We start from the raw sequence: 13,491 nt of genomic DNA, 5'->3' as shown, positions 1-13,491 counted from the left end.
ATGTTTTGACTTCCACAGATACAGTTTCCCAAGAGGTTATATCTGTGAAGAAGCTGCTCAGGTGCATTACTGCGTTACTGACTTTCAGGAAGCCTCCATAAAAAGGTGAGTTCTATCCTTTAAGCGCAGTGTACATGCATGTACATGTACATGCCACTCAAACTCCTTCTCATTTGGAGACTTCTGAAGCATTGGAAAAAAGTGCTAAATCACCAGTACCTTGGAAGTCAAGACAGTAGCCAGAGAGATACAAACTCAGCCTTAATGCCACAAAAGTTGAGCTGATGTTGCAAAGATTGAGCAAATGCCTTGAAAATTGTCCATACATCAAGACAGCAGGGAGGCTGTGACACAAGCAGAAAGGACACAGATTTTCAGACACCTGACAAAACTTGATAAAATTGGTACTGCTTATAGTACCATTTATTTGCTACTGGACAATGTTCAAATGGCATTTCCACTTTTGTTGTTTAGGCCACAAGTAGTCAACTAACCCACTGGACGATTATCACAGGTCATTATGCACCACTGCCTTCTACTCAGGAAAAGTGTGTTTTAACAGTTATGTCCCACATGGATATCTAACCTCAATTTGAAGGTGTTCAGGGCTGCAGAAACTATGACCATCTTTGAAAATTTTCCCAGTGAATAATTATTCTTGCTATTTCAAACCTCTCCTCAGTTTTCACCCCAATATTGTCTGACCATTTTTTTTTTCCCCCAACGTACAGTTTACTTCTTTTTCATTAGGAAAAAGCATCCCTCGGTACTTCACAATTTCCTCCCTTCATTATATGACTTTTTTTTCAAGTTTTGAAAAATGTTTGTAGTTTTGAATAATCTTTGTCACTTTTATTTCCTCTTCTCCATCTAAAATCTTTTGAAATTGCAGGTATTTCGACTGACTATAGATTTTGGCTTTGGCTTAGCCAGCACTGCCTTCAGATGAGTTTTGGTTCCCTTCACGGTCCCTAATTACATGTTCGAGTATCACTTGGATGACTGTTTTACAGTGGGAACTCACATTACAGTTCATTTATTACGATGCTTTTAAGCTTTTCAAAGTTACTGCTTTCCAGAACAAAATAGTGTAAAAGGGAAAACTGGTCTACACCAACTATATTTAGATGCAAAACCTCATGCTTAGCTACATTAAAGTGTATTTCTTTGAAGAGGAAAAAGTGACTTCCATCTTTCCTCCTCAGTATGAATTACAATTGCAGTATATTTTTGTTCAGTTTCTTGGCTGCAATTTGAGCTTTATGTCCACACAGTTGGTAAGGCTGAATAGCATCAGGTCTGGTACAAATCCTTGCAAAATCCATCTGGGAGCCCTCCCATTCACTGACATCCTACCTCTTGAAAACTGCCACACAGTTTGGAGTCCATTAATATGTTCTGTAATGTTATTACATGGTGCTAACTTTCAATTAGGTGATCGTATAGTAATCATCTTGTAGGACTTTTTTTTTTTAATATTGTACTAACTCTGTCTGGGATGGAGTTAACTTTCCCCACATCAGCCCATTATAGCAGCGTGCTTTGCACTTGTAGCTAGAACAGCACTGACACCACACCAATGCTTTGGCTATTGCTGAGCAGTGCTGGCACAACATTAAGACTCTCTCCAACTCGAGGCTACTCTCTCCAGTAGCCTTTGGGGTAGGCAAGAGGTGGGAAGGGGACATTGCCAGGACAGCAGACCTAAATCGACCAAAGGAATATTCCATGGCATATAATGTCATGCTCAGCAATAAAAGCTGAGGGGGATGAAGGGAGATGAATGGGGGGGACTCTCATTATGAAAGCATTTGTCTTCTGGAGCAACTAGTACATGTATTGAGGCCCTGCTTTCCAGGAAGTGGCTGAGCATTGCTTGCTGATGGGAAATAGAGAATAATCTTTTTTCCTTTTGCTTTTGTGCACAGACTTTGCTTTTCTTTCATTAAACTGCTTCTATCTCAAAAACCCACAACAAATATCAAGGTACTTCACCAATGAAAAATTTAACATTGGCACAAAATGAAGTAAGATTTGCTCTAAAATATCATTCAATATGTTATGGTCTCATACAAGCTTTTTCACCTGAGTAAAACCTTTGTCATCTTTTCATTATTTTGCTCTGTCTGATGCCAGACTAAACAGGAAATAACTTTCTCACAGGAATTTTGAAAAAACTCAAATGTTTAACTGCAGCACTATTGTCGTAAGTGCATCATCTACCATTATAAATGGTAGACGTCACTACCATTTACTGTACCAGGACTGACAGTGTCAGTACAACTCAAATCTACAAAGAAGTACTCTAGAGAGCTATCTTGAGAGCTATAGACCAACAAACCTAACTTCTATTCCTTGTGAAATTATAGAGTCAAGAAAGAGTAAAATCTGTGAGCACATGGATAGGTAGCGTTTGTTGGCTAAAGAGTTCTAATACTCTCACAAAAAAATCCTTCATCTTAACCTCAATAATTAAATATCTCAGGATCATTCACTGCTAGGCTGCCCACGCAGGACTTTACCTTTGAAATGAAGACACCTGGTTCATGAATCCCAAATGGATGGCTTGAGTGGTCACTGCCTCCTACGATACTGAGTCCTAGGGGACCACCTGCTTTTACAAGGTGTATTTCCTTGAAGGAACAAGAGGTAGAGTCACAGAGAATAAAGGATATCACATAAAAACCACAAACACTGAAAAACATGGAGTCAGGGATGTTCTGTGTGAGTGAGCACAAAGTAAACTCCCACAGGTACAGGACAAGAGGGTTACCCATTACTTTGTAGTGCTCCAACAACCCAGTGAGCCAGCCCTCATCAGACTACCACTTTTTCATATGAAGAAGTACAAAGATTACACTATCCCATGTTCTAACAGACAGGCTCACCTCAATGGGATACTGATCCTCCAGGCTTTTAGACAGATGGTTCCTTTGCAGTTCCTTGCAGGAAGGTGTCTCCTCAGGTGGGCTCTCCCCATGGCTGGGAGGCGGTGGTGGGGAGTGCATGCGCACTCGTGGCACGCCTGGTGAGTCTCCCTCGCTGAGCTGCTCTGCACCCTCTCTCTCTACCAGCAGCACGATGGTGGGGGAGGATGCGGTAAGCAGCGCTACTGCCTGATCATGCCTGGCTTCTGTCATGTCTACCCCATTGATCTAGAACAACCCGCAAACTCAGTGTCAGACCATCACACGAGTACACCCTGTCATTTTAAGCCCTTAGCAAAGCACCCTAAGGGGCCCCATTCTGTGAAAACCTGCCCCTTCCCAGAAGTCTGTAACCAAAGCACTCTGTAACTTACCCCACTTCTTCCTATCTGGCAAAAGGACATGGGCACCTGCTCATTCCCAGCTGACCACGATCCTCTTTCCAAACAGATTACCAACCCCTTTCACCTTCCCCTCCAAACCTCCAGGCCCCAGCACCATCAGTGAGGCTCCAGAGGACTAAAAACACTAAGTATGACGATGCTGTACCTCCTGGAGTGCTACAAAGCTATTGTCAAGACTATGCCCTTGTTCATTCATTATCAGGAAAGTATCTATGACTCCTTTTTGGCTTTGCATTCCAGCTTTCCTACTTGGCCATGACAAAAGAAACCCAAGAGGTTGCATTAAAGGAATGGGTTCAAAGATCTTAATATGGAAGGAAGGCAAAAAGCAGTGATTCCCAGAAGCGATGTCACAGTACACTAATGTACCATGGCATCAGCTACCTTTGAACTAGGGCATTTGCCCATATCAATCACTCTCAGAGCCCAGACACAGGCACTGCAGAGATGAAGGACACAATCTGATGTGTGACAGGACCTGTTGCTAGCTACTGGACCGCTGTTCCCTCATGATGGGCAACGTTAAGGCAGTCTTGGGAGGATAGTCCTGTGTTGTCAGTTTTAAGCCATAAAAAGTGTACCACAGGTATAAGAAGATTTGGAAGCAACAACAAACAGATTGAGCTAGTCAGCAGTGATTATCTGGCTGACACAAAAAGAAAAATTGAAATATTTTGGACAAGAAGACATTATCCAATATGCTATGACAAATAATATCAAGAATACAAATATAGTTTTGCTATGGTATCAGTGAAAGAGACAATGCTGTGACCAGAGAGGTACTTCCAGTACATACATGGAAGCAGCAATGTCATTTGTACAAACCACTGAAGAGACCTCATCTGAAAAAATGTATACTGTTCTCACACTTCACACTAACGAAATAAGGAAATCTAACATAAGTTATCAAAATGCACAGAGAAATGCTTGAGACAAGAAATGGAACAGAGAGCCTTTCCTACAAAAACAAGATACAAACTAGCTTGACTAGAAAATCACAGGAACAAGAAGGATGTGACTGCTCTCCAAGAGGAAGGCTATTCTGTACAAGGGGCAGAGTATCAAGGGGAGAGCTAAGTTAAAGAATGCTGCCAGAAGCACCAAACTTGCCATGACAACATTAACATTGAAAATTAAAAAGGTTTCTAGTCCATAGTTTTTGGAATAGCTTTCCAAAATTAACAGCAATGACATGAAAATAATAGCTGTTAAGATGGAGTTTGATGAGCTTATGAAATAATAACATGACTTTTTAACAGCCACAGCAACTGGATTTTGTAGCCTGACTCCTCACTGTCTAATTACCAGAAATATTGTAACGGTTCCCAGGCTCCTTTCAAGAAAGCAGTTTCTGGGCAAAGTTGACTGTGCACAATCTGACAAGGCTTTGTCCAGAAATTTTATAAACACTACCACCACCCTCAACTATCCGATCCACAGTGAAGTGTGTTTATTCTGCTTATGACATGGAGGCTTCAGCCTACAGCGGGGTTTTTGTCAGACCATCAGCCTGACAGACCATCAATATTGCCCTGCTCACTAGTTATCTTCTGACTATCACATAAAAAGCAGATGAGATAGCCCTACACTCCTAGTTGTGACACAGTCAGGAAACTCTCAGCCCCACAGCCTGTCCTCTGATACTCAGACATCTGTCCCAAAGGGACATCTTTGGCACCAACTACAGAGGCCTAACAAGGATGTGAAGATGTGCCAGCCTGCACATACATGCAGGAGGAGGTTGTAGGAAGGATGCAAAAGTAATGGCTGTTCAGCATAAAAGGCAATCAGCAGGAAAGATAATAAATTAAAAAGAGAGATGCACAAATCTAATGAAAAGCAGGTGATAGAGACAAGTCTCAAGACACTCATGGATGGATCATTAAATCACTCAAAAGGTAACACTGAAGAAATGTGACCTTGGTAATGAAGATTATCATGGGCTGTCAGAACAGCCCTCACAGGAAAAAGCAAACTCACTATAGGAAGTTTTAAAAGGGATTGTGCCAATGTGCAAAATTTTTATGGGATGTTTAGGGGAAGAATCACACATAGGGAAAGGGAGGGGGCAAGGAGAGGGGAAGAAGGAGTATGGGAAAACAGAAGGTAGAGAACAAGAGAGGCTGATCACAGGCAAGCAGGCTGCAAGACAGTATGCTTGTCTGGGCAAGCCCTGTGCCTGATCAACACAGTCTGCTCTACCTTTTTATCATACCCTGTTCTTATTTACTATGTGAATTTGTTCTTTATTCTGCATATGTACTAGCACAAGACCCACTAGTAAAACTCATGTTGAACTAGCCAGCAAGTAGGAATCCAGTATCTGGAAAAACCCAGCAGCTGGCCCAGAGACTGAATAAAAGGCTCAGGGTCTGACCAAAGAGCTTTGAAGAACTTGATGCTTGGGCCAGAAACTGAAGAGACATGCAAATGTGAATTTGCATGGTGGTTAAGTGAGGGAGTGCACGTGTATGTTCCGCAAGCAAACGTTAAACCTGATTAGCCATTGGGTAGAAACAGGGTTAAGCCATTCGTGTTGTTCATGCCCTATAAGAACCATTAATCTTTATATGGAAGCCTGAAAAAGTACTTCCTCCTTTCCTGTCTGTGCAAATCCATGGCTGGTTGTGCCTGTAGGGCTGGACCTGGGAATGGGGAAAAGCAGCTGCCTCCCATCTAGTGGACTGGTAAGGAAGGATCCTCTTAGGTCCTCCTGTCTGAGGGATGCAGCAATTTTTAACAAAGATGACACGCAGATGAGGCTTGGCCCTTAGGCTTTTATCACCAGATGAAGGCCCTACATGTTTCACAGAGAGACCTGCAGCAGCAGCATGCACTCTTGACTTCATGCATTCCACTCTGAAAAGTGAGCTCTGTTATTCTTCCACCACTGATGAGAATGGTCAGAGCACAAGTATACAGTAGTACTTCCCCAGACTCCAGTGAATGAGGTCGCAAGAACTCCCTGAGTCAGAGGTATGTTACATACGACAGCTCTTGACAGCATTTTCAGCATGAGCTTCTCTATTGCCTGGCAATCATGATACCTTCTCAGCTCTTGGATAGCTAGTTTTCAGTGGCCATTATTGCTGTGTCTCTACATAGTAAGAGAGCAAGGGTAACAGGAGCAGTTAAGCTATCAGAATGCACAGAGGAAGGGAAAGAGTATCATCTGTCCATGCCACAGGGAGCTATAGATCTCTAGCAAATTTCTTAGTGATCAGACTGCTCTTTAGGACCCTCACATATCACTTGGTACTACTACTGTTCTCAGGCTCCCCCAGATTAAGTATTCTTCCTTCTACTCCCAGTTCTATCCCTCCCAAAATAGCTGCCCTTAGCCACTGCTCCCCATCCTGCACCCTCCCTGCTAGATTCCCATCCAATGACTCAAACTCTCCAACATTCCCCCATGCAGCTCCCTGTCCCGTTTGCTTTCTGCCCCATCTTCCACTACCAAGACGACTCTCAAGATGCCTGTCACAATTGTGTCAGGTGCTATTCATAAGAGACACTGGAGTATGAGGAAGGCTGGAGAGTTAGTAATCAATCACCGGTGAGTTTTGTGGGGTGTTATCTTTGAAGAAAGATCTAGGCTGGGCTCTTCAATCCATGTACTCAAAGCTCCCTGAAGACTGTAAAAGGAGCTATCCTGGTCCTTCCCTGTAGAGAAGTCCGGGATGATATAGAGCACAGGGGAAGAATATGAAGCTGTGCTGTATTTCTTCTCCCAAGAAAACAAAAAATATTTGGCAAAGCGATACAGAGGCATGACTAAGAGACCATGGCTTTGGCAAACAGGCTTCTGCCTGCTGGACCTATGAAACCACCTGTATCTTAACCAGGGCCCTACTGCTTTCCCCGTACGGAAACACAAGAAACCTATACAGCATGTTCTGCGGATCATCATGTCCTGGAAAGTCTTCCAATAAAAATGGGCCATTAATGCTTCGGAAGAGTTGTGGTAAAGACAGAATTTGTGTGATGCTGTGTGGGCACTGTTTTGAAGTGAATAGGCACTCCTTCAACATCCAGTATCACTGGGCCAGGGCAGTTCCACATGTCTGACCCAGCAGCGGATTTGGCCAGAGACAGGGCAAAACTCACACAGCTTGCTCATAGTCTCTTAGAAAGAGCAGAACATCTCAAGGACAACTATCACCAAGAAGATATGAGAGGCCTCAGGATTTAACACTACCACCACCATGTGGATATTGTGAACCCCACAAGCAGGAAAGGCAGAATAGCAGCTGCTACCAGGAGGCACAGATGCCAGGAGTTCCTACAGTTAGATGCTTGCTAGAAGGTGCAGACGTTATGTGAATAGTCTAGACCAGGTAAGGATTCTCCTGAAAGATAATTTGTACCTGATTTCTTAAGTGATCACAAGATTTGAGCTGCAACTGATGCTCAACACCACAGCTTTTATGACGGAACATAGTTCAGCACAGGAAATATCCTTGAGAGCAGAAGACCATGCTCATGGGTATATTCATTACCTATGCAATAACACTGCACATATTGTTGCAGTGAGGTGTGTCAGAGGACTAAGGACAGCAAAACCTTCATCCACATCAAAATCTAACAGTGCTCCTGAGCTCTGTAAGCCTTGGCTTACATGTAGCCTTGGGCTTACATGAGCCTTGGGTTCAAATAAAGCAGTCTGAAGACACCGCAAGCTATTACTAGGGAATTAGATCTGCTTTCCTATGAAGATGCCCTGTGAAGATGGATATAAATATATCTGCTAATGGAGGGGTAAATAGGGTTTGACTTCTGACTCCTGTCCTGGTTTCAGTTAGGACAGAGTTAATTTTCCTCCTAGTAGCTGGTAGGGTGCTATGTTTTGGATTAGGATGAGAAGAGTGCTGAGAACACGCTGATGTTTTACTTGTTACAGAGCAGTGCTTACACCAAGCCAAAGACTTTTCAGCTTCTCGCTCTGCTCTGCCAGCGGGCAGGCTGGGGGTGCAACAGGAGCTGGGAGGGGTCAGACCCAGGACAGCTGACCCAAAGTGGCCAAAGGGGTATTCCATCCCATCTGACGTCTTGCTGAACAATACATAGGGGTGGCTAGCCAGGGTGGGGGGGCTGGCTGCTCAGGGTTAGGCTGGGCATCAGTCAGCGGTGGTGAGCAACTGCATTGGGCATCACTTGTTTCATACACATCATTAGTAGTAGTACTGTTGATGTTGTTGTTATTGTTATTATTATAATTATTTTCCTGTCTTAATAAACTGTCTTTATCTCAACTCACGAGCTTCACTTTCCCATTTCTTTCCCCCATCCCAGAGAGGGAGGGGGGAGGGTGAGCAAATGGCTGTGTGGTGTTTAGCTGCCGGCCGGGTTAACCCACAACAACTCCATTCTGAGATCTTGTGTTTCCTTCTTGCCACAGGTAGAGCCAATTAACACCACATGATGGTCTGTGTGCCTGTAATCACGCCTCTCAGTCATGCCTCTGTACCAGTGGAGCATCAAAAGATGAGCAAAACCAAAATAATTTAGGCTATGGGGAGGGACTCTTTTTTCAGGGAGTGTAGTGATAGGAGAAAGGGTAACTGCTTTAAACTAAAAGAGGATATTTGGATTAGATACTAGGAAGAAATTCTTCATGATGAGTGAGGGTGGTGAGGCAGCAGAACAGGTTGCCCAGGGAAGTTGTGGATGCCCCCATCCCTGGAAGTGCTCAAGGCTGGGCTGGATGGGGCTTTGGGCAACCTGATCCAGTAAAAGGAGACCCTGTCCATGGCAGGGGGGTTGGAACTAGGTGGTCTTTAAGATTCCTTCCAACTTTCCAAACCGTTCTATGATTCTGCTATTCTGTCTGGCAACAGTCAGGGTCAATGCTTGATTTTTGGAGGGGGGGGAAGCCCTAGCAAGGACGGAGCAACGCTGTACCATGGTGTTAAAGTCTCTTGTCAAGATATACCTGTCGGACCTGGGCTAAAGCTCCACTAAAATTTTGTGTCAGAGCAAATACAACACAGCTCCCAGCCTAGGGATAGAGCAGACAGAAGCCAGCACTGACAAGGCTGTATCAGTGTTTACTCACACCAGCTCTGTGGTAACACATGCTCTTACCACAACAGCTGGATCAGAAACCCACCACCAGCACCAGGATGCAGGAGCTTTCACTTGGAGGCAGCATGCGAGCTTGGGAAGAGGGTCAGGAGACTCAGCAGACTCTCCCCCACAGGAGGGAGAGGAGGTGACACATTAGGCAGGCTTGAGGTTAGAGGCAGCAGTGAGATCCATATCACTGGCGCAAACAGGAAGGGAAACTGGGGCCAGAGTTTTAAATGAAAGCAGGGGGAAGCACTCCAATGTGCCCTGCCAGCTCCACACTGCCCTCAGGCAGCCTTCCTCCTCTTCAGCCTATACTGACCCCTGCTACTGGGCAGGGAGCAGCTGTCAGCTGTGCCTCAGAACGTCCCTTCCCACACATCCTGCTACAGCACAGCTCTCCAAGGCTGTCCTACAAGGCTCTGGAGGGACACCAAGCCAGGGCAGTGCTGTCATATCACCCATATTACCTCGCTCCAGTACAGCCCTGACTATTGCGTACTGTCCCTGTGGGGACATGCTCACACGCTGCACTCAGGGAAAGGAGGAGACGTTAACAGTACCCACTGCCAGTCACAGGCTGCTAAAAGACAGGGAGACAACCAGCAATATTAAGCACTCTCAGAGAAGACCAAGGAGATGAAAAAAAGACCCTCAAAATCCAGCTTCAAAGACAGGAAAACATCTCCTGTCTGAGGAAGGGCAGGGAGCTGCATTTGTGCCTGCTGTCCCAAGAGCAGCGAGTCAGACCCCTTCCAGACCCTCCTGCCCTTCCCTGCATACCCACACTCACCGAGATGACCCGGTCTCCTACATGCAGGATCCCGTCCCGATGGGCTGCACCACCCTCTGCAATTCGTGAGATAAAGATCCCCTGAAAGACAATCAGAAAGGTCAGAGCAGCTTTGTACCTCCCCTCACCAGAGCATTGCTTTCCAGAATCACTCCCTGACAGCAGGCAGGTCTCAGCTCTTTCCCCTTTGCAGAGCCCTCCCCTGCCCTGGCACTTCCTCTTCATTCCTCACTCAGCACAAACCCTTTTCTGCTTCTGGAGCCACCTGCAGCAAAGTCTTCATGTGGCCAAGAGCCCAGAATATGTCAAGAGGACACTGGCAGGATTAAATGTCACTGGGAGGAACTGTGAGCCTCAGCCCCACCTCCTTTTGAACTTCTCTCTTTCCCTGACTTAAGAGTAGATTCTGGCTCTCAGCAAGACACAGACTGCCTGGCTCAGCAGCTCAGAGTTCCTGGGCAGAGTTCCTAGCTGCCTCAAGCAGTGTAAGGAAGACCCCGTGCTGCTCCCTCATGCAGTGCCGAGAGTTGGGATTGAGCATCTTCCCTCCCAAGGAATCATTACTAACCGTGTCACCAGCCCGGTAGGGTGTGGAACCTTTGCCACCAGCAATGCTGAAGCCCAGACCCTTCTCATTGCGCATAAGGCAGGTGGAGTATCTCTCCGTGGGAGGTGTCCCCTCAGGCCGCTCTGGGAAGCGTAGGCCACCTCGCCTCTCACGAGGGCTGTAGTCATCCTCAGGGCGCAGCGGTGTGACGGTGATGGCATTCTCTGGCTCCACCATCCGCTCCCGCAGGACTGTCATGGAGACAGAGCTTCCCGATCCACGCAGAGCTTCCACTGCCACATGATGCTCAGCACAGTGCAAGGATACGCCATTCACCTGGGGACAAAAAGAGCCAGGCACAACCCTCCCTTTGTGGGGAGATCTTCCAACAGCCTACAAAGACAGCTCCAGTCTTAGCAGTCAGCATCCAACAAAAACACAGCTCATCTCCTAGTGCTGCAACCCAAGCAGACCTCACCTGCTACACCACAAGGGAGCTTCCCTGTACTCACAAAGCATGTGCTGCCTAAATACGTAATACAGTAGCTAGTGGGTAGGGCTCAAAGGGTTGTACTGAATGGGGTAAAATCATGCTGGCAGCCAGTCACTAGTGGGGTTCCACAGGGCTCCATTTTAGGGCCAGATCCCTTTAATGTTTTTATAAACGATCTGGATGCAGGACTCAAATGCATACTAAGCAAGTTTGCAGACAACATTGAATTAGGAGGAACTGTTGACTCCCTTGATGGCAGAGACGCCTTGCAGAGAGATCTGGACAAATGAGAAGGCTGGACAGTCACCAACTGCAAGAAATTTAGCTAAAGCAAGTGCTGGATTCTGCACCTGAGATGGGGCAACCCTGCATATATGCACAGACTGGGGGATGTGAGACTGGAGAGCAGCCCCACAGGAATAGATCCGGGGGTTCTAGTTGACAGCAAGTTGAGTATGAGTCAACAGTGTGCCCTGGCAGCCAAAAGTGCCAACTGATCCTGAGGTGCATCAGGCACGGCACTGCTAGCCAACTGAGGGAAGTGATTGTCTTACTCTACTCTGAGGTAGTGCGGCATCACCTTGAGTACTGTGTACAGTTTTTGGTGCCACAATATAAGAAGGACATAAACCTATTAGAGAGTGTCCAAATGAGGGTGATGCATCTAGAGGGGAAGACTGAAGTCACTTGGATTTTTCAGCCCTGAGAAGAGACTGAGGGGAGGTCTCATTGCAGCCTGCAGCTTCCTCATGAGGGGAGCAGAGAGGCAGGCACTGAGCTCTGCTCTCTGGTGACAGTGACAGGATCTGAGGGAACAGCATGGAGCTGTGACAGGAGAGGGTCAGGCTGGATATTAGGAAAAGGCTCTTCACTGCGAGCATGGTCGAGCACTGCAACAGGTTCCCCAGAGACATGGTCACGGCCCCAAGCCTGCTGGAGTTTAAGAAGCTTTGAACAATGCTCTCAGAGATATGGTTTGATTTTTGGGTGCTCCTGTGTGGACCCAGGAGTTGCACTTGATGATCCTTGTGGGTCTCTTCCAACTCAGGATTTTCTATGGTTCTGCAACGTCTCCAAGGTAGCTCCTGACAACCATAGGAGGGGCCCTTTCTATGAAGGGGAATTTTCTTCCACAGGAAGCCTCATCCTTCCCATCACCTCTACCATCTCCACAAGGCAGCAAACCCCATGCAGCTAACTCAAAGATAAATGGCAATGTTAATTAAACAACCTACTTTTTCAGCTAGGGGGGATTTTGTTTTCTCCTTGTGCAGCTCCAGATGCTTAATTTGGCTTACAGACTAGTGCAATGCACTTATGCATCAACCCACACCTCTCCATCCACTCTCTAGTCATTAGAAATATTAGCTAGGTTCTTACCTCCAGAAGCTTGTCCCCAACACGAACCCCTGCACGAGCTGCAGGTCCCTCTTCTGACACACGGGAAATAAAGATGCCCTGGAAAAACACTCTATGTTAAAAGAAGTGGAGTCCATTCCTCAACCACGTAAAGTGTGGAAGGAAAGTAGTCCACCCCATTCAACTTAAGGGAAAGGGGAAATCCCTTGCCAATCCCATACCCTGGCTGTGGGGACAAGACATCCACGTCACTCTGTTCAGGAGTTGGTGGAAAGGAGAAAAAAAAATCCCGTTCCAGGGCTACCCCACAGGTGACAAAAAGGAAAAGGGCAGGAAACAGTAATCCTTTTCCAATAGGTTGAGAACAACACAGCTGATGCTATCATGTGTGGAAGACAACCCTGTACTTTTCTCCTTTTAAGTCCTGTACATCAGGACACAAGTGGGAAAGAAACTGCTGCTCTCATTGCTGCTCTTGGTGGTCAGTAGCCTGAATGTTTGAGAAGTTGTGCTCCAGCCCCCGGCTCCTCGGCAGGTCAAGGGTTGCTCTCCACCTTGCTCTGTGAAAGCCCAGTCCAACGACCACAAAGCTCTTACATATGGAAATCCAATGTCCATCTACAGAGAACTAGTCCCTGAAAAGGGGGTGCTTCAATAATTATGCAGTCCAAGGTCTTACCTCATCGTCACCCTTATAGGGGGTGGAGCCCTTGCCCCCTGCGATGCTGATGCCCAGCCCCCCTGTCTGCCGCACGATAGTCAATGTCAGCTGGAAGCAGAATGAACACAGGTTACAAGTCAGTGCAGGCATGGAAGATGCCAAAAACATCTTGAAGAGCAAGAGATGACTACTTAAGAGAATAAGCACAAGAATATAGACTTTATCTGCATGCATCTACTCA

At 46.2% G+C, this 13,491-nt stretch overlaps 1 protein-coding gene across 31 annotated transcripts in view; it reads right to left on the bottom strand.

Annotated features, from left to right (window-relative positions):
- The window catches only part of SCRIB (scribble planar cell polarity protein), a 117,227-nt gene that overhangs the window by 48,197 nt on the left and 55,539 nt on the right, over positions 1-13,491 (bottom strand). For all 31 annotated transcript variants that reach the window (XM_082753427.1, XM_082753408.1, XM_082753405.1 and 28 more), the window contains 6 exons: positions 13,269-13,358; positions 12,611-12,688; positions 10,759-11,073; positions 10,191-10,271; positions 2,889-3,155; positions 2,523-2,633 (listed from right to left, as the gene is read on the bottom strand). In XM_082753427.1, the coding sequence (XP_082609553.1) occupies positions 2,523-2,633; positions 2,889-3,155; positions 10,191-10,271; positions 10,759-11,073; positions 12,611-12,688; positions 13,269-13,358 (942 nt within the window). The remainder of the gene's footprint in view (positions 1-2,522; positions 2,634-2,888; positions 3,156-10,190; positions 10,272-10,758; positions 11,074-12,610; positions 12,689-13,268; positions 13,359-13,491) is intronic.

This window comes from Aythya marila (assembly GCF_965140915.1).
Source record: "Aythya marila genome assembly, chromosome: 2".
Taxonomy (NCBI): domain Eukaryota; kingdom Metazoa; phylum Chordata; class Aves; order Anseriformes; family Anatidae; genus Aythya; species Aythya marila.
Note: the sequence above shows the minus strand (reverse complement) of the source record. Positions and strands in the feature narration are given on the sequence as shown.